The sequence below is a fragment of the Artibeus jamaicensis genome, unplaced genomic scaffold (assembly GCF_021234435.1).
Source record: "Artibeus jamaicensis isolate MK-2021 breed Jamaican fruit bat unplaced genomic scaffold, CSHL_Jam_final scaffold_286, whole genome shotgun sequence".
Lineage (NCBI taxonomy): Eukaryota > Metazoa > Chordata > Mammalia > Chiroptera > Phyllostomidae > Artibeus > Artibeus jamaicensis.
In genome coordinates, this window is record NW_026522034.1 from 4,238,232 (window position 1) to 4,259,022 (window position 20,791).

The 20,791-nt window shown below is 53.4% G+C and overlaps 1 protein-coding gene across 2 annotated transcripts in view; it reads right to left on the bottom strand.

Moving 5' to 3' along the window:
* Window positions 1-274: 274 nt before the first annotated feature.
* Window positions 275-20,791, bottom strand: part of CD276 (CD276 molecule) — a 28,395-nt gene continuing 7,878 nt past the window's right edge. For both annotated transcript variants that reach the window (XM_053656869.1, XM_037134515.2), the window contains exons 2-8: window positions 14,784-14,904; window positions 9,796-10,137; window positions 9,328-9,624; window positions 5,699-5,833; window positions 4,597-4,638; window positions 3,127-3,162; window positions 275-1,634 (exon numbers count right to left, since the gene is read on the bottom strand). In XM_053656869.1, coding sequence (XP_053512844.1) covers window positions 1,612-1,634; window positions 3,127-3,162; window positions 4,597-4,638; window positions 5,699-5,833; window positions 9,328-9,624; window positions 9,796-10,137; window positions 14,784-14,850 — 942 coding nt within the window. In that variant the 5' untranslated portion in view covers window positions 14,851-14,904 and the 3' untranslated portion in view covers window positions 275-1,611. The remainder of the gene's footprint in view (window positions 1,635-3,126; window positions 3,163-4,596; window positions 4,639-5,698; window positions 5,834-9,327; window positions 9,625-9,795; window positions 10,138-14,783; window positions 14,905-20,791) is intronic.

Sequence of the window (20,791 nt, forward strand, 5' to 3'; positions counted from 1 at the left end):
CGCCTGTAAAATGGAGCACGAGTGGGGCCCTAAGCAAACCTAGGGCTGGAGTCTCCCCGGAGGAAGGAATTAGAGGATGTTGTTGTAAGGAGTGGGTGGGACCGCACAGTGGCCTCAGGCCAGGGACAGGGCCACACGCCTGCGGAGGCCCGGTGTTGTAAGGAAGGTGAGAGAGGGGAAGATTCAGCCTCGATGCCCAGGAGGGAACCCTTCCCGCTGAGCCCTGTCCTGTTCACACACACTTCGCAGAGAAAAAGCTTTCTACAAAGGCATTTACTTTTCCCCAAACCCCCTATACCCCCACCCAGTTAACAGAATTCCTCAGAGTCCCACATTTAAATTAGCAATACCCACATCTTCCATCGCTGGTGAAGGGAGATATGTTAGTGGGGAGACATCAGAACTTCAGAAGTTTCCTTGACCCGAGGCAGGGCCGGCCAGAGAAAGCAGAGCTGTCTGCCCAGCCCCAGAACAGCACCGTGGTGGGGGTGGGCGGCTCCATCCCTACCCCCCCGAGGTCCCGGGCTTCCCCTGTGCTGCGCTCTTGGAGTCTGTTGAGCCTTGGCTGCCTGCCCGCCTGCTCACCCTGGAAAGACTCTTTGGGGACCATCAGCTTCTCTCCAGGTAAGAACTAGGGGTGGGATGGGGGTGAGGTGCCCAGGTAGCGAGGGGCACAGAAGAGCGGTACAGTAGGGAACACGGCAGGAGCCTCTCTCATGAACCGCTATTTCCTCACAAGTTTCTGGCTGAAGGGCAAGATCCTTGAGGGAGCAGCTTCTTTTCAAAGAGGGTTCCCCGAACCGAACACAGTGCCAACACACCACAAGTGCTCAGTGAACACTGTTTGGGCAGATAAACGAAAGGTGGAAAAAGCAGAGGGGCAGAAGCTGACCCTCAGAGACCCAGTGTGGCTGGCACATGCTTCTCCTGGGAACAGTGCGGGGCGGGGGGGCTCACAGGGCACACCCAGGGCACCGTGGAAGAGACTGGACCAGGGGAGGGCTGAACGTGTTCTGGCAGGTGCCTCTGTGTCTCTCTGCACGGCTGGGGAGGGCGCCTGTCTGCACTTAGAGGGGAAAGGCCAGCACTGGGGCCAGGGCAGGAGAAGGCAGGAGGAGATACTGCTGGACCCAAGGAGATGCTGAGGCCGCAGTGCCCCGTCTGAGTACACGGGACGACAGGCAGCTCGGGCGGGGAAGGCGGAGGTGATAACTAGGGTACCAGGGCCCCTGGAGAAACAAGGCAGGGTGACTGTGTATCGTGTCTTCGAAGAAGTAAGGCAGAGGGTCAGTCTGCAAACTGTGTCCTCTGGAGAAAAAAGGCAGCCAGGTGGCCCACGTGGCATGTCCACTGGAGAAATAAGGAGGTGGGTCATCTGTGTCTTCTGTCCGTGAGAAGTAAGGCAGCAGAATGACTTGGGAGCCATGTCCCTTGGAGAAATGAGGCTGTGGGTGTTCTAAGTGTCACATCCTTTGCAGAATGAGTAGAGTCACCGGGGTGGGAGCCATGTGTTGGGTGCAGGGAGGCCCCAGCCCGGGGCTCACACCGAGGTCCCAGTGCAGCCAGAGGTGGGAACTCAGGGCAGGGGCAGCAGCTCCCTGGTCCTCGTGGTCAGGCTATTTCTTGTCCATCACCTGCATTTCATGATCAGAAGAAAAAAAGGAGGGAAAAGCATTACATGCAGGAGCTCTACTCTGGGGAGTATGTCGGAACCCCGGGCACACGGTCGCGTGCTTCAGGGTGGGGAGTGAGTGTGCGAGTGGGCACAAAAGTCCGACGGGCAGTCTCCGGCACTAGGCCCTGCCCTGAGACCCGAAAGACATAAACGCAGGCACTGGGACTCAGCCAGACTGCAAGGGCACCTGTGGGAGACTGCCCAGTGCTCGCCGGCCCTGCTCACTCCCCACGGGCCTACTCACCCAAAACACTTCCCTGCCACCGGCCCCTCTGCCTGGCCCGCTTCCCTGCTCCAGCAGGAAACCCTCTCCAACTTCCCTTCCCCACACCGACTTCCCCAACAGCCATGCTGTAGGGAGCCTCCGTCCCCTGGCTCTTTGTGTCCACGTGAGGGCACGCCATGGATTCACAGCCCTGGCCTCACACCCCCTTCCTGGCCTGGATGGAGAGTTTAGGAGGAGGGCCAGGGCATGCATGACCTCGCCCTTCCCTCTGCCATTCTTTGGGGGTCTGTCTGCCTGTTGCGAAAGCAGCTCTCCCTCCTGGGGTCTGCCCTGTGCTTGTCCAGCGAGTCCAGAGCCTGGGCCAAGAGGAGAGCCAAACACGGGAGGAGCATCCAGGAATCCCTGACAGGGACACGGAGGCGACTTGAAATACACTTAAGGTTCCATACCCTTTGGTGACCAGCCCTGATTTTCTAAGTGGAAGCCACTCAGATCTGGTGGCAATATTCTGCGTCTCAGAATATTTTGTTAATACACACAGAAATACACATATTTACACACAAACATACACACATAGAGGTGGCTGTTGGTTACTTTCGAAAGAATCTCAAACTAACCTGCAACCATTTCCTAATGTAACTGTTTGCTACAATAATATGAGCACTAGTAATTGCTAACATTTACTAACTACCTAAGTACCAGGTGGCTGCCCTTGTGAGACATTTCCTGGTCTGACTTGAGTTAGGAGTCATGTGATAGGTTCTGACCAATGGGATGTAAACTGAAGTGCCCTGAGCTATTTCTAGTCAAGCCCTAATAAAAACTGCACTTCCCTTCCTTCCTTCCCCCTGCTTTGGGTGTAGGGGATGTGGGCCCTGAAGCAGCCCAGCTGGACTTGGGGACAGAAGCTTCATGCTGAAGGGGCAGAAACCGAGAGGATGGAAGCTGGCTCCACGACATGAGTGGCCTTACGATCACCTATGTTTAGACTTCAACAGGAGAGAAATGAGCTCTTGTCCTGCTTTAGCTTGTCACGTCGGTGTCCTAGCAGAGCAGCTGGGACCTTGGTTACTCTGCCCTTGGCCGCCTCATCGGGAGGAGAGTGCAGGCTGCTGGTGTGGGGAGCAGGTCCCCAGTGAAGGGTGATAATTACTTCCCCACAACCCTCCCTGCCTCCTACACACAGGTGCACGAATGCACAGTCTCAAGCACCGCATGTCATTACCTTCTTTGTTTTCGGAGTGTTTCAGAGGCCGCAGGACTGTAAAAAAGGAAGGAGCACATGGTGAGGAGGGAACTGTGGGAAGTGGTAGGGCAGAGAGGAAGGAGCTGAGGCAGGGAGGGCCAGAGGGACTGGAGGAGTAGGGGGAGGCAGGTGAGTGGGGACGACATCACAGCACAGGGGAAGGCGCCCTGGGCCGCTGTCCCCAGTCCCAGCTCCACGCTGTGGCTTGTGCTCCCGTCTCTGGGTCTCAGTTTTCTGCGTCTACATGAGAGCAACCACCCTGCCCTGCAGCAGCTGGTGATGTGGAGGTGCACTGGGTCTGCTCCAGGAACACAACGAAGTAAGAAGCTAAAGGGGCTGCCAATGTCCCCAGATGGCCGGGGGACGTGGGACACTGACCAAATCTCTAAGCCACCTGCTCCTCCCCACTCCCTCCTTCTGTCAACTACATCTGCCTCTGAACATGCAAACAGGAGGCCCTGTTCCACAGCGATCTGCACCCCACCCACCAAAGGCAGAGAATTCACTGGCGTGATTCGCAGCAGTCCCAGGGGTCAACCACCCGCCCTTCCTCCTGCAGCTGTGGGGAGGGAACCCGTGTCAACTGGCACCATCCTGAATGGCTCAGCAGGAACCTGCCTCTCCCAGCTGGAAGGGAAGACCGGTGAGGCTACTGTGGCCACAGGACACCAGTGCCCCGGCACCCATCCCCCACCGGGCCAGGGTTGTGTTTCCACAGCATCATGACCCTTGCAAACCCCTTTCCTGTCCAGTCACCCCAGAGAACCTAAAAACAAGCCCCTGGTGCCACTGGCGCAGGGGCAGGGTGACATTTTCCAGATGGAGAACTGAAGCGCGGAAGAGCAAAGCACTTTGACCAGTTACCTAAGCTCTAACCAGAATGGGACTATCTTCGACTATCTGCCTGGTAACAGGACTCCCAGGTGTTTACTAGGCACCAGGTATGACCCTAGGCCATTGCAACCCTTACCTCGTCTAATTAAACGCACTCAGCCGATGAAGACAGGCAGTTACTATGAGGAAACTAGGACTCAAGAGATAGAGAAGCTGAGGCCCAGAGAAGCAAAGTGACTAGCTCCAGGCCGCCCAGCTTACATGGGCAGGATCTGGAACTGAAACCCAGGTTGCCCTATCTCCCGAGCCCTTCCTGCTACCCTAGGAAGCCACCAGACTCCACGGTGCAGGGTCCCTAGGGGCGGAGCCGGCTGGCAGATGGGTAAAGGTGGGCAGGAGGAGTGAAGCAGCCCCTGGGAAGGAATCGGGGAGCTCCACCTCCAGGCTTAATGCTGAGCAGAGACCAAACTCACCCGGGGAAGGAGGCCTCAGTCCACCGGACATACTTCATTCAACCTCAAGCAGATGTGGCTCCCCCAGGTCCTGGACTCCTCTCCCCTGTCCCGTGTCCTCCTCTCGGCCAATAAGGAAGGCCAGCTCCAAGCTTAGACTTACCCGTCTTAGAGCCTTCTCCATCTCCATCCTGGTCCTCAGCTCCTGGAAGACAAACGAGACCTTGCTCAGCTCCACTTTCATCACTGCACTTTCCCACCTGGGGGTGCGGGAAGCAGGTAAATGGGGAGCAGGCATGGCCTGTGGTCAAGCATTGGACACAGAGTTGGACCCTGAGAGCAAAGAGCACAGAGCAGAGCCCAGGGGCCACAGGAAAGGGCTCACAGCCTGGAGTCCACCATTTGCGCAGCCAAGGACCAGCTCCTGCCTCCACCCATCCGCCCACCCCCTCCCCTCTCCCATCCACTCGCTCACCAATCCAGTCAACCGCCACCCTCCAACGTGGACACCCCCCCACCTACCAACCCAGTCATCCTGCCACCAGCCCGGCCAGGCGCCACTGCACAGGTGTCACCCGTCGACCGACCAGTCTCCTCTCCACTCACATAGTCACTGTGACAGACCCCAGGTCATCTCCCACCTCTCACTGCTGACTGTCATGTTTACCCAAGAAAACCTCTGTTAACCCACGTACCACCCACCGGGCAACTCACCCACTGACCGGTGTCCACCCCGTCACCCACTGCTCACTAGAGTCGGCTCACTCACCTACCAAGGTCGAGTCACCCATCTAGTGATATCAGCTCACCACCTGCCTGCCTGTCGACAAAGTCAACTCATACTGACCCCAGCCCAGCAAATGTCAGTCACGCCTTCACACAGTGACCCCAAACCCATGAAGCAACCACACTTTGCTAAATTTCCTGGTTCTAAACCTGCACTGTCACTCACAGACGCACCCATGGGACTCACACTCTCAGTCACACTTGTTTGCACACACATATGCACATCTCCTCACACTTCAGCCTTATACACCCACCACTCACTTCCAGTCACACTGATATACACACTCATCCTGCACATTTGCACACTCACAGATAGGCCCACACTTGTTTCCACACACAAGACATTCAGCCTGGAGATGACACACCCAGTCTAGCCCCACTGGCAAACTCACTGTTACCGGAGAGCAACACTCAGACCGATGTCCCGGACGCCCCGGCACATGCAGGGACGTGTGCACACGCGCTCGTCCCCCCCTCACCTGCATTCTCCTCTTCACAGCTCTGTTTGATCTTCCTCCAGCACACAAAGGCCAGGGCCACCAGCAGCGCGACAAGACAGATCGAGAGTCCCACAGTCACCCACAGGGCCTCGGGGGGGAAGGACACAGGCTGCCCTGGGAGAGGCAGGGAGAGAACGGGCAGGAGCCATCATCTCCGGCCCCCACAGCCACGGGAACAGCACCCTCTGGCTCCAAGGTGTGAATGGGGGGCTCCCGCCCCTGCTGAGCACCAGCACTGTGCCCCCTCCGCGGCTCGTTCACACGCCCTCCAAAGCCCGACACAGCCGTGGCTGGAGAAGACATGCCTCAGCCTGGCAAGGCGGACGAGTCTGCAGTTGAAGATGCTCAAGAACCTTCGATGGCTTCCTGCTGACATGGGAATAATGCTGCAACCTTTTTAGGATGATTCAAGAACCTCAATAATCCAGCTGCTGCTTAACCTCCCCCAGCCTGTGTACCTTATTCCACTAGAGGAAACTCTGCCCCAACCAAACTGGCGTCCCGACCATTCCCCGAGAAGATGACTGGCCCCCTCCAGCCTCCACGCATTGCTGTCAGTTTCCTCTACCTAAAAAGTGCCCCCACGACCTTCACCTAGCTTAGGTCCACCTCCTCAGGAGACCCTCCCTGACTATCCCAGCCGTACCTGGTGATAGTCCCTACCCTACGGATAAGGAGCCAGCAAACTTAAAGCCTGTCAGCTAATCTGGCCTGCAGCCTGTGTTTGTGTAGGTCGTGAGCTAACAGTGTATTTTCCATTTGTAAAGTATTACCAAAAAATGGAAAAGGAGGCCCCTGGTGGGTGTGGCTGAGTTGGTTGGGTGTTTCAGTTGTGGGTTCAATTTTTGGTCAGGGCACATGCCTCAGTTGCAGGTTCAGTCCCCGGTCAGGGTGCATACAGGAGGCAACCAATCGATGTTTCTCTCTCACAGGGTGTTTCTCTCCCCCTCTAAAATCAATAAGCATGTCCTCAGGTGAAGATTTAAAAAATGGGAAAGGAGGAACACAAGGAGATGAAAAAGCAGCAGCTGCAAGAGACGGTGTGTGCCCCACAAAGCCTAAGATGATTACCGCCCAGCCCTGCACAGAAAGCGTTTGCAGACCCCGCATATCGATGAGGGTGGGCAGCGAGGGCGGCAGGGTGAGGAGACGTGCCAGGGGCATGTTTCCGTGCAATGCCCGAGGGCCCCTCTGCTAACTGTGTCGTGGAGACGGAGGGCGCTGAGTGCCCACACCTGGGTCAGGGCCGAAGCTGTTCCGAGCATGCCATCTAGCCTGGTTTCTGGGCCCCTGCTGGGTCCTGGGAAGAGGCCTTAGGGACAACAAATCTAACTAAAGACAGCGCTGCTTTCCTGCACTCTTTGGAGACCGCAGGCACCAGGGCATCAGCAGCAGCAGAGAGCGCCGACGGTGTCGAGAGCAGCGCCCTGAGCCCTTTGGCAGTGGAGGCCCTAGCACGGACACAGGCATCAGTAACAGGTGTCACCGTCAGCTGGCATGACTGGCAAAGGGGCCCATCACCCCGATAAGCAGGAGAGGAAGACAGCTGCTGATATGAGGGGTCGGGAGGGCCAGTCCGTGAAGCACATGGGAGAAACTCCTGGAGAGCCCAGGGTGCGGCTCCCGCAGCAGCGACAGAGCAGAGCCTCGGGAGTACCCACAGGCAGACAGACTCCGAGGCTGGCGCCTGGAACACAGGTCGGACTTGCCCTCGTTCCACCAGGCAAGGCCAGAGCGGGGCTCAGAGCACGTCCGCGGGCTCCACGCCCAGTGCCTACTCCACAAAGCCGCCTCCACACAGCACACGTGACTTCACTAACCCCCAGCAGGCATGGCGGGGAGAGACCAGGCTGCAGGACTGAAAGTCTGACTCTGAGAATGCTGTGAGAGGCACAAAGCTGCCCGAAGCAAAATACAGGCCAAGGGCTCCAAAGTAGGCCAGACCTGCTCTAACGAAAACAGGAAGGAGGCTGGCTGGTGGGGAGGAGGAAAACCGGACTGAGAGGCTGAGTTCAGTTCTGGTCGTGGCTCGTGTGCTCACTGCGGGGTGCAGGAACCCAGGTCCACAGACCCCATGCATGAGGTTAGAGGGGCCATGCACTCTCAAAACTGAAATGCAAACTACCGCATTTATCATTTATCCAATTTTCAAAGAGCTGCCTGACCCCCAGCAGAGCCAAAGCCGCTGTGCCAGGCTGTGGCCTGGGGCAAGTTCTCTCTTCTCTCAAGGCTTTGGTCTCCTCACCTGTGAAATGAAGGCACTTTAAAGGTCAGTTACTAAAGTTTAAAGTAAAGACTTTTGTCTTTGGTGGGATAAACGTAGTCCCTGAAATTACATTTATACTGACAAGCCCTTTCTGTACAGCGTGGCAAAGATCCAGTCCAGCCCAGTGTGTGAGTTACCAGGATCCTTCAGGGTCCCATCAACTCCCACCTGTCCCTGCAGAATTCTCTCGACCACTCTGGCCAATCTCACTACCTGACAGCTCTTATTCCTCCTGCACACACACTAGACAACACGCTGTTCTTTAAAAGGTCAAAGAGAGCCCTCAGAACACCCAAGAGGCTGGGGCAGTGACTTCCCCAGAAAGAGCACCGACCCTGGGGTGGTCTCCAGGAGTAGGGTGGGGTCAATCTTGGGGATAGGGTGGGCACAGGGAACACAGTCTTGCTGAAAGGAAACACCTTAAAGAGAAGAAGGAATGAATCTTAATACCTAGAAGGTAAGTGAAGGCCTCGGAAAGTCTAGGTACACTTGGGAGAAGAAAATGAGGAATAAGTCAATGAACTCTGAGGCTTGTGCATAATCTGGTGGCCAGGTGCAGACTGGAGCATGGGTGGGCTGGGGGGTTGGATGGAAGTCATTGGAGGAGAATACAGGACAGAACCTGCTGTTCTGACCCCAGGGTACATGGGGAGGCCCCTGGGAAAGGCCAGGTGGCCCATGGAAAGGGACCGAGGAGCCAGAATGAGATCCAAACACAGATGGAGATGGCTTCCCCTGGCCTGAGCCCACTAATCTCTAGGTATAAGGGAAGCCCGCTGAGGTGGGCACTCAGGAAGGGAAATGGTGTCTGGCCCAGTATCCCCAAACCAGAGATTGTGGTATCACTCGAGTATTTGAGCACATGGAAGCAGCAGAGAGAGCCCTGGACACTGCAGCTAGCATGATGGGCTGCTGGGCACTGCCCACTTGCAGAAGCCCAGCTGCCTCGGAATCAGATGGTGCCCACGGATGCAGCCAAGGCTTCCCATCACCCAGAGAAGTTCCCATAGGAAACCCCTCCCTCACCAGGTCCTGGGGTCATGCCTCCGGCTGCCCCGGAACTCCCGCCCACATCTCAGATTCCAGGCAGGCACTTGATGTAAGAAGCACAAGTGCTACCTAAGGTGCTCCTAGGAGAGCAAATACTACGAATGCCTCTTATCACTTCACTGAGGCAAGCCCCTGAAGGCCTCCCTCCTTTGGGGAGAGTTTGAGACAGGCGAAATATGTGAAAATGATTTTTCAAGTCTTCTCTGAGCACCCAAACCTACCTAAATTCCAGCCCAGGGTCCAAAAAAAGGGGGGTGGCTCCCTCCATTCTCCCCAGATGTTTGTCCCCTACCTGTGACAGCGACAGAGCCGTGAGCGTCCTGCTGCAGCACGGGGTTGCGCACCAGGCAGCTGTAGGTGCCATTAGCACCCAGCACCACCCGCAGGACGCTGCGCACATCAAACAGACCCTGTTCATTGGCCATCTGCGACGTGGTCACGTTGCCTGCCAGAGGCACACCCTGCCCGTCCTGCCAGAACACCTCCGCCTCAGGGTAGCCCCGGGAGCTGGCGCACGTGATGGTCACCGTGTCCCCAGGCCGCAGGTCCTTGTTGGGCTCCAGGGTCATGCTGGGCTTTGAGTAGGGAGCTGGAGGGGGACAAATGGTAAAGGACAAGGTAAGGCAAGGGCAGAGGGGGCACAATGAAGGAACAGGGCACCTGGCGCTGTGAGTATGGGGGTCAGCACGGGGCAGCAGACAACAGCCAAGGGAGGGAAAGGGGTGTGCCAAGGGGTGGGGCGCTCCCTTCGGGTGCTTACCTGCCACCTGCAGGCTGACCGCAGCACTGCCAAAGTCCCGGACGCTCACGAAGCAGGTGAAGCTGCCCTCATCAGCCACACGCACGCGCTGAAGCCTCAGGGAGGCGTTGCCCTGTGCCAGCAGGTCGGGGAAGAGAGCGGTGCGGTTGGCATAAGCGCTGCCCTGGTCCTGCCCCTGCGTGAAGCTGTGCACCAGCTGTTTGGTGTCTGTCAGCTGCCAGATGAGGTTGAGCTGAGCCAGGCTGAAGCCAGGCTCAGGCGAGAAGGAGCAGCGCAGGGTAGTGTCTGCGCCCACCAGGGCCACCACGGGGTTTTCGGGGACCTGGACCTCCAAGGCGGTGCCTGGGGGCAGAGTCAATGGGGTGGGGAAGTCAGAAGGGGCAGGGGTGCTTTGGGCCTCCCTGGTCTCCTTCTCCTGGTTTAACTCCAAGCCCCACACACCTGCCCTTTGAGGCCTAAGACCTAAGGTAAGTTTATTGGCTTCAGTCCTCATTAAATAAGTAAGCACCTGCTGTTTGCTGTAAGAGTTAGGAATGCAAGACAATAGGACCAAAGTCTCACCTCTACAAAGCCCACATTTTAATAGAGCAGAGGGACATACAAGCACACACATTCTTATTAGCATGTGATTGGGGACAGAAAGGAAGAAAACATTCCCGAATGGATTAGAAAGTAAGGTGGTAGATTTTCAAACACCTGGCAGGTATTTAACAACTGTCTCTGCTGGCTTCATTTTCCCATAAGTATGTATTATCTTTATAAATCGGAAAGTGAAATCTAAAAAAAGCATGTACTGAAATGTTAATAGTGTACTTCAGTGAATGAGAAAGGAGCACCGTGCTTTTTCTTTTCTTTTATAAACATGAATAATTCTCATACAAGGAAGAAAGCACACCCATACCTTTAACACGGTTGCAGGACGCATTCTTAGAGCTACGAAGCTGACATGGAAAGGGGATGGAAAGGACCTGACACACCAGGGCCTCACGAGAGAAATCAGTCCCACAGGGTGGCCCTGGCGCGACAGCTCCCCCACTAGAGTCACAGCCTGAGGGTCTCCACTGCCGGGTCAACAGGGATCAGGGCTCAACCTCCACAGGAGGGCACACAGAACCACACCTGGAGCTCCTGGCTCAGGGGAACACAGAGAACGTGCCACTGGGCCCCACAGGACATCTGCTATAAGGCCACTCTACCGAGGTGGGGAGTCAGAGCAGCTCCACCTAATGCATAGAAACACACACAGGGAGGCTGCCAAAATGAGGAGACGAAGGAACACGGCCCAAATAACATTTAAAAACTCTAGAAAAAGGGCTAAACGAAATGGACACAAGCAGATGCAAAATTTAAAACACTGGTTATAAGGCTGCTCAGTGATCTCATGAGAACTTCAACAAAGAGATGAAAAATGTAAAAACGGAAGTAGAAAACATAAAACAGAACCAGTTAGAAATGGAGGATACAATAACTGAAATGAAGAATATATAAAAGAGAATCAACAAGAGAGTGGATGAAGCAGAAGATCAAATCAACGATTTGGAAGATAAGGTAGCAGAAAACACCCAATCAGAAGAGCAAAAAGAAAAAAGAATCCAAATAAAGGAGGATACTTTAAGGGGCCTGTGAAACAACATCAAACTTATCAACACCTACAGCATAAGGGTTAGAAAGGAAAAGAGAGAGAAAGAGCAGGAATTGAAAGCCTTTGTCAAGAATAATAATGAAAACTTCCCTAACCTGGTGAAGGAAATAGACACACAAGCCCGGGAAGCACAGAGAGCCCCAAACAAGATGAGCCCAGAGAGGCCCACACCGAGACACAGCATAATTAAAATGTCAAAGGTTAAAGACAAAGAGAATCTTAAAAGCAGGAAGAGAAAAGCAGTTAGTTGACTAGAAGGGTGCTCCCGTAAGACTGTCAGCTGATTTTTCAACAGAGACTTTGCAGACCAGAAGGGGTTGGCACAAAATATCAATGTGATGAAAAGCAGGAACCTATAGCCAAGATGACTCTATGCAGCACGGCTATCATTTAGAATGGAAGGGCAGATGAAGAGCTTCCCAGCCAAGGTCAAGTTAAAGGAATTCCTCACGTCAAACCAGCAGTACATAAAATGTTAAAGGGTCTTCTTTAAGAAAAAGGAGGAGGTGAAAAATATGAATAATAACATGGCAATAACTACATGTCTATCAACAACTAACTTAAATGTAAATGGATTAAACACTCCGATGAAGAAACAGGGTGGCTAAATGGACAACAAAAAAAGACCCTTACAAATGCTGCCTATGAGAGACCCACTTCAGATCAGAGACACCCACAGACTGAAAGTAAAGGGATAGAAAAAATATTTCATGAAAATGGAAATGAAATTAGAGAGCTGGGATAGCAATACTTATACCAGACAAAATAGACTTTAAAACAAAGGCTGTACCAAGAGACAGACAAGGACCCAGCAATTCCACTTTGGGGTATTTCTCCAAAGAAATCCAAAACACTAATTTGAAAAGATATATGCACCCTTATGTTCCCTGCAGCATCATTTATGGCAGCCCAGATACGGAAGCAATCTAAGTGTCCATCAACAGATGAATGGATAAAGAAGTAGGACACATATATAGTGGAATATGATAGCCATAAAAAAGAACAAAATTTTACCATTTGCAACAGCATGGACGGACCTAAAGGGTATTTATGCTAATTGAAATAGTGATTTCATTTAGCATGAATGCTATCTGATATGTGAAATGATATCAGATATGATATCTGATATGTGACATAGTGATTTCACTTATATGTAGAATCTGAAAAGCAAAATTAATGAATAAGACGAAATACAAACAGACACATACAGAGAACATTTTGATGGTTCCAAGATGGTAGGGTGCTTTGCGGGGCTGGGAGTAAAAGGTGAAGGGATTGAGAAGTACAAATTGGCAGTTACAAAGCAGTCATGGCGATGTAAAGTACAGCATAGGGGATACAGCCAAAAATACTGTAATAATTTCATGGTGTTAGAAAGGTACCAACACCATAAACACCTTTGGGGTGATCATTTCAGAAGTTTTATGTTTAATCACTATGTTGTATACCTGAAACTAATAGAATATGTCAGCTACAATTAAAAAATAAAAATATTTAAAAAAAGAAAATTTTAAGGAAAAGAGCCTGACATACAAAGACCTGGGGTAAGAGCCACACGTACAGGCACCTGTAAGTGGAAAGGCTCTGAGTCAGGACCCACTTGCTACACCACAGTGTCCAGAAGCTGGCGGTGTGGCCAAATCATCCGGGTGGGGGAGCTTTGGGAGGCTGGTGAGGAACTGAGGGCTTTCTACATGTAATGGGAAGTCATTGGGGAGTTATTCAGGCCTAATCTGAGTGCTTAGAACTCACTCCGGCTCCCCTGTGGAGGACGGATTTGGCCGCCACTTCAGTGGTCCCTGGAAGAAGTGGTGATGGGTTAGCTCCAGAGGGTGGCAGTGGCGATGGAGAGAATGAGAAAGATGGGAGGTTCACTTAGGAGGCAGAATGAACAAACAGGGCTTGCTAATGGAGTCCATGTGAGGGGAGCACAGGAGCACGGATCCCAGCAGCCCGGGTCCACTCCTTCCCCGGGGGCAGGGCCAGGGAAGAGCCGGAGACAAACCCCACTCCTCCCGCCCTCCATCCTGTGGATCCACCCTGTAGCCTCCCTACTCGATCCCTTCTGCCTTCAATCCAGCTTTTCTTTTAGAGCCCTGGAAAGTTAGGGAGGGGTCCCCAGTGATCTGTCTTTTGAGGAGGTGTGCCCCCTACCCTGGCATTGCCATTCTGGGCACTAGATTAAGCCTGTGCTTTGGATACTAGCAAAGCAGGCACACCCAAAAAGTGTGAAAATCAGTCTTAACACAAAATTTACTGAGTACGGAACTCATAAAGATTTCCTGGATTTAGAAAAATGACATTTTATCGTGAACTGCACATGGAGCAGGGCGGTTTATAATCTTTGCAGTGCACTGAGCTCTCGGAAGGTCTAAAACTGGCCCTGAATCCCTCTGTGCAACCCCAGGCGCCCCAGGCCAGCTCTGCAACTGCAGATCAACTGCACCAAGGTGCCCTTTTTAGGGGCATTTAGGGAATGACACCTGAGGAGTCACCCAAATTCCTTTCTCTAGCAGGGGTGTCCAATCCGTGGCCCGCAGGCTGTGTGTAGCCCAGGATGGCTATGAATGCAGCCCAACACAAAATCGTAAATTTACTTAAAACCTCTTCTTTGCTCATCAGTTTTCATTAGTGTTTGTGTATTTAACATGTGGCCCAAAACAACTCTTCTTCCAGTGTGGCGCAGAGATGCCAAAAGGTTGGATACCTAGAGAAACAGGAGCAGCAGCGGATAAAGAGAGGCTTCCTCTTTGTGACCACTAGATGGCACCAGACACTCAGCTTTGTCATTCTCCCACGGAGGAAGAAGGTACAGATTAGGCTTTGAAACATAAAGTGAGAATATTATGATGAAAGTAGCTGCCATCCTCGAATGCCAACTCTGTACCGAGCACTGTGCAGGAAGATTTACATCATTTATTCAACGTGGTGACTGCGCACCTATTATGGGGCTGGCACCAATCCTGTTCTCTGAGCAGAGAAAGCAACAAGAAAAGAAACACATGTCAAGTGGAGACAAATGCTAGAAGCAGCATGAAGTAAGGTCAGGGATGGGGAGGGATGTGTTATTTTATACAAGGTAGCCAGGAAAGCCTGACTGAGGAGGTGACTCTGGACGTATTAGTGCTCACAAGGCCATTTTATAGAAGAAGAAATGGAAACTAAGAAATGTAAAATGAGTTGCCTATTGCATCCTGGAAGTGGAAATGAGCTTGGACAGGGTACAGGAGAGACGAGGAGGAGGTTTGCCAAACCCTTCAGATCCCTGCTAGACAGAGTCTCCACAAGACCCAAGGCGGGAATGCGATCCCCTCCCCCACCTCCAGCCCGGCGCCACGCCCCTCACCTGCGAGGAGGAACCACAGCACTCCTAGGGCAGTGGCCACATGCACACCTGTGGCCGGACTTCCCATCTTCCTCTGAGGCAACTGACAGCTGGGCTCTCGGTGGCGGAAGGCTGCCCCTGCCTGTGAGGAAGAGGAAGTGAGCCTTTGTCTCAAAAGGTCCTTTCTGGACACAGTCCATTCATCTCCCCTGGACCAGCTTGGGGCCAGGTTGCAACTGCCTGCGCTGGGATGTCCTTCCTCCCGCACACCCACAAGGCTCCTCCCTGCTGAGGCAATTTTTGAGAGATTCTGGTAGGAGGGAATGAAATCGCTGGGGAGGCTAAACCAGGACAGGTAACTGTGAGCCACCCTTTCAGAACCAGGATGTACATATAAACAGAAGGAGGCAACTAGAGGCAAGATAGGCCAGCTCAGGGGAAGGATGTGCTCATTTGGGTTCAGGGAGAGGAGGAGCTGAGGCTGGAGCCAGATATGAACATAAACCAAGAGGTCTGGTCTTTACCCTGAAGGCATCTGGGAGCTACCAAAGACTCTGGAATTGGGGGAAGGATATGGTCTGAGCTGTGCTTCATAAAGATTACTCTGCAAACACCTGCAGGGTGAGACAAGCTTGGCAGAAGAGCGGAAGCAGGTCTGGGTGAAAGGGCCAGGACTGGAGAACGTGGGGACAGAAAGAGAGCCGTCAGGGTTTCACAGTTTCGTGCCCAGTGATCAGGTGGGGTACTCTCTGAGACAGAGAATGCAGAATGGTTCAGTTCAGCACAGGGCATGGGAAGTTGGCGCAGTTTGCGTAGTGACTTCCTGGGGTGAGTTCTAGGAGGCAGCTAGGTGCACAAGTGTGGGGCCCAGAGAGAGAGAGAACGTTTGCTGATTTAATACACTAGATTGAGTTAACAAGACAGATCAGAAATGGAAGGGGCCAGGACTGGGGCTGACCCCCAAGGCTGCAGTGAGGACTGAGAGATGGGTCTGGGGCCATGGGTCAGACCTCACAGGGGGCCCAGACCTCCCTGGATCTCTGCCAGGCAGTTAGACAAGAGCGGAGCAAGGAGACGGGCTAGGTACAGGTGACCACTGCAGAAAGCCCCAGGCGTCTGGCAACTGACAAAACTGGGAAACCAAGGACCTATCCCCCAGGGTGACCTTCCCTCCCTGGCATATCGCTGGCCATGTGGCTCAGGCCCTCCTTTGACCTTTCCTCCCCTGGCTTGTCACTAGTCACACAGTAGACCCCCTTGGAGGAGGACACAAGGGGCCAAAGGGTAGTCTCATGCACCTCCCATTTGTGCCCTTGAACGACCACTTCCCGCAGCTCTGACCCCCAGGGATGACATCTAGGCCTCCAGTATTTCAGCCCCAGGCCCAGAAGAGCAGCAAAACAAGACAAGTGATGCCATGGCTGTCTCAGGACCAGCTGCAATGACTAATGACCCCCCGACCTGATGCCAACTAATCACTGGAGACCAGGACCCTGAAAGGACACACCCAGAAAACCGACGACTATTCTGTTGAGATCCTCCCCTGGGACCTTCCCTAAAATCCCCATCCTTAAAATCCCTTAGGACAGAGGACCCAGTGCAAGCACACCTGTGCCTTTCCCTTGCGCCTCTTCTCCCCCCGCCAGGTGTGTGACCTTTACCTTTCTCTCTCCTAAGTTCCAAGGGCCCTTCTCTTGCCTGTGTGATTCGTTTCCTGAGCCCGCACCTTCTACAGCCCACTTCTACCTCTGTGACTTCCTAAACGAACTTTTACAGTTTCAGTCTTGTCTCTGAATCCTTTCTTAGTCAGAACTCAATTATCAAGGTTTTTTCACCCAGCTCCGCTCTGCTTCCACCGTCCAACACCTGGTGCCCACGGCGTCCGACTCGGGTGGGCCGGGGTGGGCTGCGGGAGCCTTTGCCTGCTGGTACCCAGCCACACACGCCGTGCCTATGGCCAAGCCTGGAAATGACTTCACATCCTCATAACCCCAGGGGAAGACAGGCTGACGACTCGATCCCATTTTGTAAGAGTAAAAAAAAACAAACTTAAAGCCCAGATAAGTGAAGTGGGGACACGACGGGCTGTGATTTGCCCGTGAGCAGAGCTGAGAAGTATCTGAAGTTCCCAACCACATCTTTCTGCCTTTCCACGGGGCAAAACTCCACAGCCATTAACATCAGTTCCACTCACAGGCAGAGGGCCTCAGCCCTTCTGATCCCAACCAAGCACACGCCAGCCCCACACACCCAGAGCTGGGCTGAGGGCGTCCCCCGGCCTCACCTGGTGCTTCCCGCCGCCCCTCCCCGCTGCCCGCCGTGGGGAAGCCCTGAGCAGCCACTTCCTTCCCAGATGCTTCCCGTCCAAACCCGGTGACCCAGCGCCTCACCAACTGCTGAGTCAGCAGCCTGCGGCTCCATTCATGAAGCATCCTTGGCAAGCACCACATCCTGCCACAGGGCCACCGTGGCCCACAGGAAAAGCTCGTGGCCTGCCTGTCCCCCGAGGAAGCACCCAGGACTGAGGATTAAGAAGCTCCCAGATTCCAAGTCTCCCTTCCTCACTTTCATCCTCAGAGAAGCCAAGGCCTGTCTGTGGTTCCTGGGCCCCACACTCTCTCCCTGCTGTTCATGCCTTCCATCTCCCATCCCGACCCTCCAGACACCCTCCACCGTGCCCACAGGTCACCCCATTCTCTGCACTGCTTCCTAAGACGTGAACCTGCTCACATCCTAGCCCCCCGCTCAAGAGCCTCCCACAGCTCCCCATTTACTACTAAAGTACCCCCACCCACCCAGTACTCACGACCTTTCTTAATGGCTGGCACCTCCATACATCAGGTTAATTTCTGCCACTGGGGATTTACTGCGAGGTCTCTTGGGAATGCCTGCCACCTCTGTGAATGTGGGGGATCAGGGAGCACTCTCCTGATCAGACCTATCCGGGCTCCCCAGGGGCTAAGCTCTCCTTCCCTCCAGTGGAAGAATGAGGGAGGCCCCAGGGCTGGGTGTTGGGCTTTCTCCCTTTTCTCCTTTCCTAGATGCTGGACCCAGGAACGTCTCCTCCTTTGTGGCTTACCCTGACAGCCCAGCACCCAGTGGCTCCACCACAACAGCTGGGCACCCAGAGGGCAGAAAGGAAAAACACACCTGGGAGATGAGGAGCTGCTCGGTGAACAGCGGCCTGCCTGGCAACAGAAAACCAATCACCACCCCTGGCAACAGATGAGCTACCCGCCCAGTGCACAGGGCCTAGACCAAGAACTGCAAGCCCTGGCACCGCCCTTCCCCTTCTCTCTGCAAAGGGGAATTCTCACCCCCAGGCCAACCAGCCCTTCGGGCGGGCAGCGTGTGCTGCCCCTCCCAGTGAGTCAGTCACCAGCCAGCCATTCCCTCTCCTCCTTTTCCTGCCCCCTCTCCTGTCCCAGTCCTGGCTGAATGTGGGAACTCCAAGGAGCTCTGCCTGGGGAGATCTCAAAAAGAAGCAGGAGTGAGGGGCTCAGGCCACCTTTAGCCTGACAGTGCAGCAGGCACAGTCCACCTCCAAAAGAGGTGGGGCCACAGGGAAACTCCTGAGAAAGGATGCAAGATGTGACCGCAAGGGCTAAGGCTGGGCTTCTATGCCAAGGTGTCTCAGAACTGGGGGTGTCCTAGAGGGACTCCTTGCCCTCACCATGGCTACCAGCAGCAGCCCAGATTCTCCTGCCTTCTCCCAATCTCTGCAGGGACTGCTTGGGCGACCCTTCTCACAAAGAAGGCACGAAGTGTCACGGCACATGAGCAGTGTCGATCTATGCTAACCTGCATAGCACAGAAGCAGCACTTCTAAAAATGGCGGTTGAGCCCCTGGATACAGCTACGCCTGAGGCAAGCTGCACATCCAGACTGCCCAGGCACTTCAGCCAGTCTTTTCCCGGCCCTTTGACCCCTGCCTTAAGCCAGTTTGAACTAAGTTCCTATAGCTGACAATTGAAGAAGTCCTTGAATATACATTTATCCACGTACTCAGTAATGCACATAATGACTAGACAGGTACTGGGATAGAGAGATGACTCTACATTCCAACAGGGAAGGTGTGCGTGCACTCAAATCATTGCAGTTCAGTACAGTGTGTGGCTTAAGATACAGGGAGGCCCACTGAGAGGCCCCTCAGAGACCTGACAACTGAACCTGAAAACTGATGAGCACCTCCCAGGTAGACAGACTGTGCAAGGGGGCCCCTCCCTAGTCCCAGCCTTCTTGTTACTCCCTGTCCGCCTCTCAGGCAGCTCTCTTTGAAGAGGTAGAAAGTGAGCCCAGATTTGAGGTTCTAGGCCTCACTCTGACACTTTACTATGCCGTCTTAACAGGTGACTTCCCCTCTCTGAGCTCAATGTTTCCTTGCGTTAAAAAAGCTTTGCTGGTTGTTGTTAGAACTTCATTACTGTGTGTTAAGCCTTCAGCTACTACATCCCTAGGGTCTAGCCAATTAGCTGCCACGCAGGTCTTACTGAAACGTGCAAAATCACTGTTACAGAAGTAACTAGTTTTCCTCTTATGCCTAATATCTCCTCTTCTACTGTAGCATTTTGAGTTAGGTACCGGGTCACTCAGCTAAAGACTACAGATCCCAGCCTGCCTTGCAGCTGGGTGTGGTCACATGACCACTCTCAACAGCTGAACAGGGTGTGAGAACAACTGATATGCACAACTTCTGGGTCATGCCTTTAAAGAGGGGCCATATACCCTCTCTTTTCTCTTCCCTGTTGGCACTGGATGGAATGCAGATGTGGGGAGCCACCTGGGGCCACACTGCCAGCCACACCCTGAGGACAGCAGAGCAGCAACACAGAAGGCCCTGAGGAGTTGCAGTATTAGCCCTGAACATACCGGGACAATCATGTGGGTAAGAAATAAGCATTTATTCTAGCTCTCTTTCTTACAGCCCTTAGTGTGACTAATTCAGGAAGCCATCCCTCCCTTACTTACCCTCTTTTTCTCCCCACTCTGCTCACCCCATGACAATTGCCACTGCTCAGAGGAGAAAAAAACACCCCACATCTAAAATAAATATTTCAAAAGAAAAACTGGACACTATCTCATCAGAGTCACTCAGTGATGTCTGGCCTAGATTTATTTCAAAGGTAGATGTGACAGGCTTGGGGACTGTGTGGGAGGGAGAGGCTGAGAAAGTCAAGGCCACACTGAAGGCTTGAACAAACAGGAGCAAATAGGCACACACAGGAAGGGGACCCTGGAAGTGATGCACGTTTAGGGGGAAGTATGGTTCCTGTTGGGCCTGAGCTATGGATCATCCCCCCCAAAATGCCTGGTGGACCCCTTGGACACACAGAGAACGGAGAACAGTTTGGACACAAACTCAGAACAGAGAGGGGCAAGGGAGCCATCTGTGCACTGGTGGTAGCGAAAGCCAAAGTCGAGATCACTGAGGGAGACTATGGAGTGAGAAGACGTCCCCCACAAATTCTGGAGACACTGTGGAAATTTACAGTGAGGTATCAGAACAGGGAACCTCTCTCTGGCCACCGTCACAACCTCTGTTTGCCCCCTCCTCTGACAGACACCCACCGCCTCCCAACTCAGTGTCCTGGCTTTTGGGCAGCTCCCATTGGTGGAAAGCTCCACCTTAGACTGAGCCAAAAATCTCTCCCTCATACAGCCCACGTCAGCCCTCATTCAACCCCTTGGACCATGCAGAACAAGTCTGACCCCTACCCTGTAATATTCAATCTTCCTCTTTCTTGAGTCACCAATCGGCATCAGAAATTCAGGCACAGAGTCATTAACTTACCCGAGGTTCCAGAGCTACTAAGTGGCATATCCAAAATATCACTTTTATACATTTTTTATATTTTATTTATTGACTTTAGAGAGGAAAGGAGAGACAGACAGACAGACACTGATTTATTGTTCCACTTACTGATGCATTTATTGGTTGATTCCTATATGTGCCCTGACCGGGGATTGAACCTGCAACACTGGCATGTTGGGACATGCTACCAACATGCTACCTTCCAGGGCTGAACTGT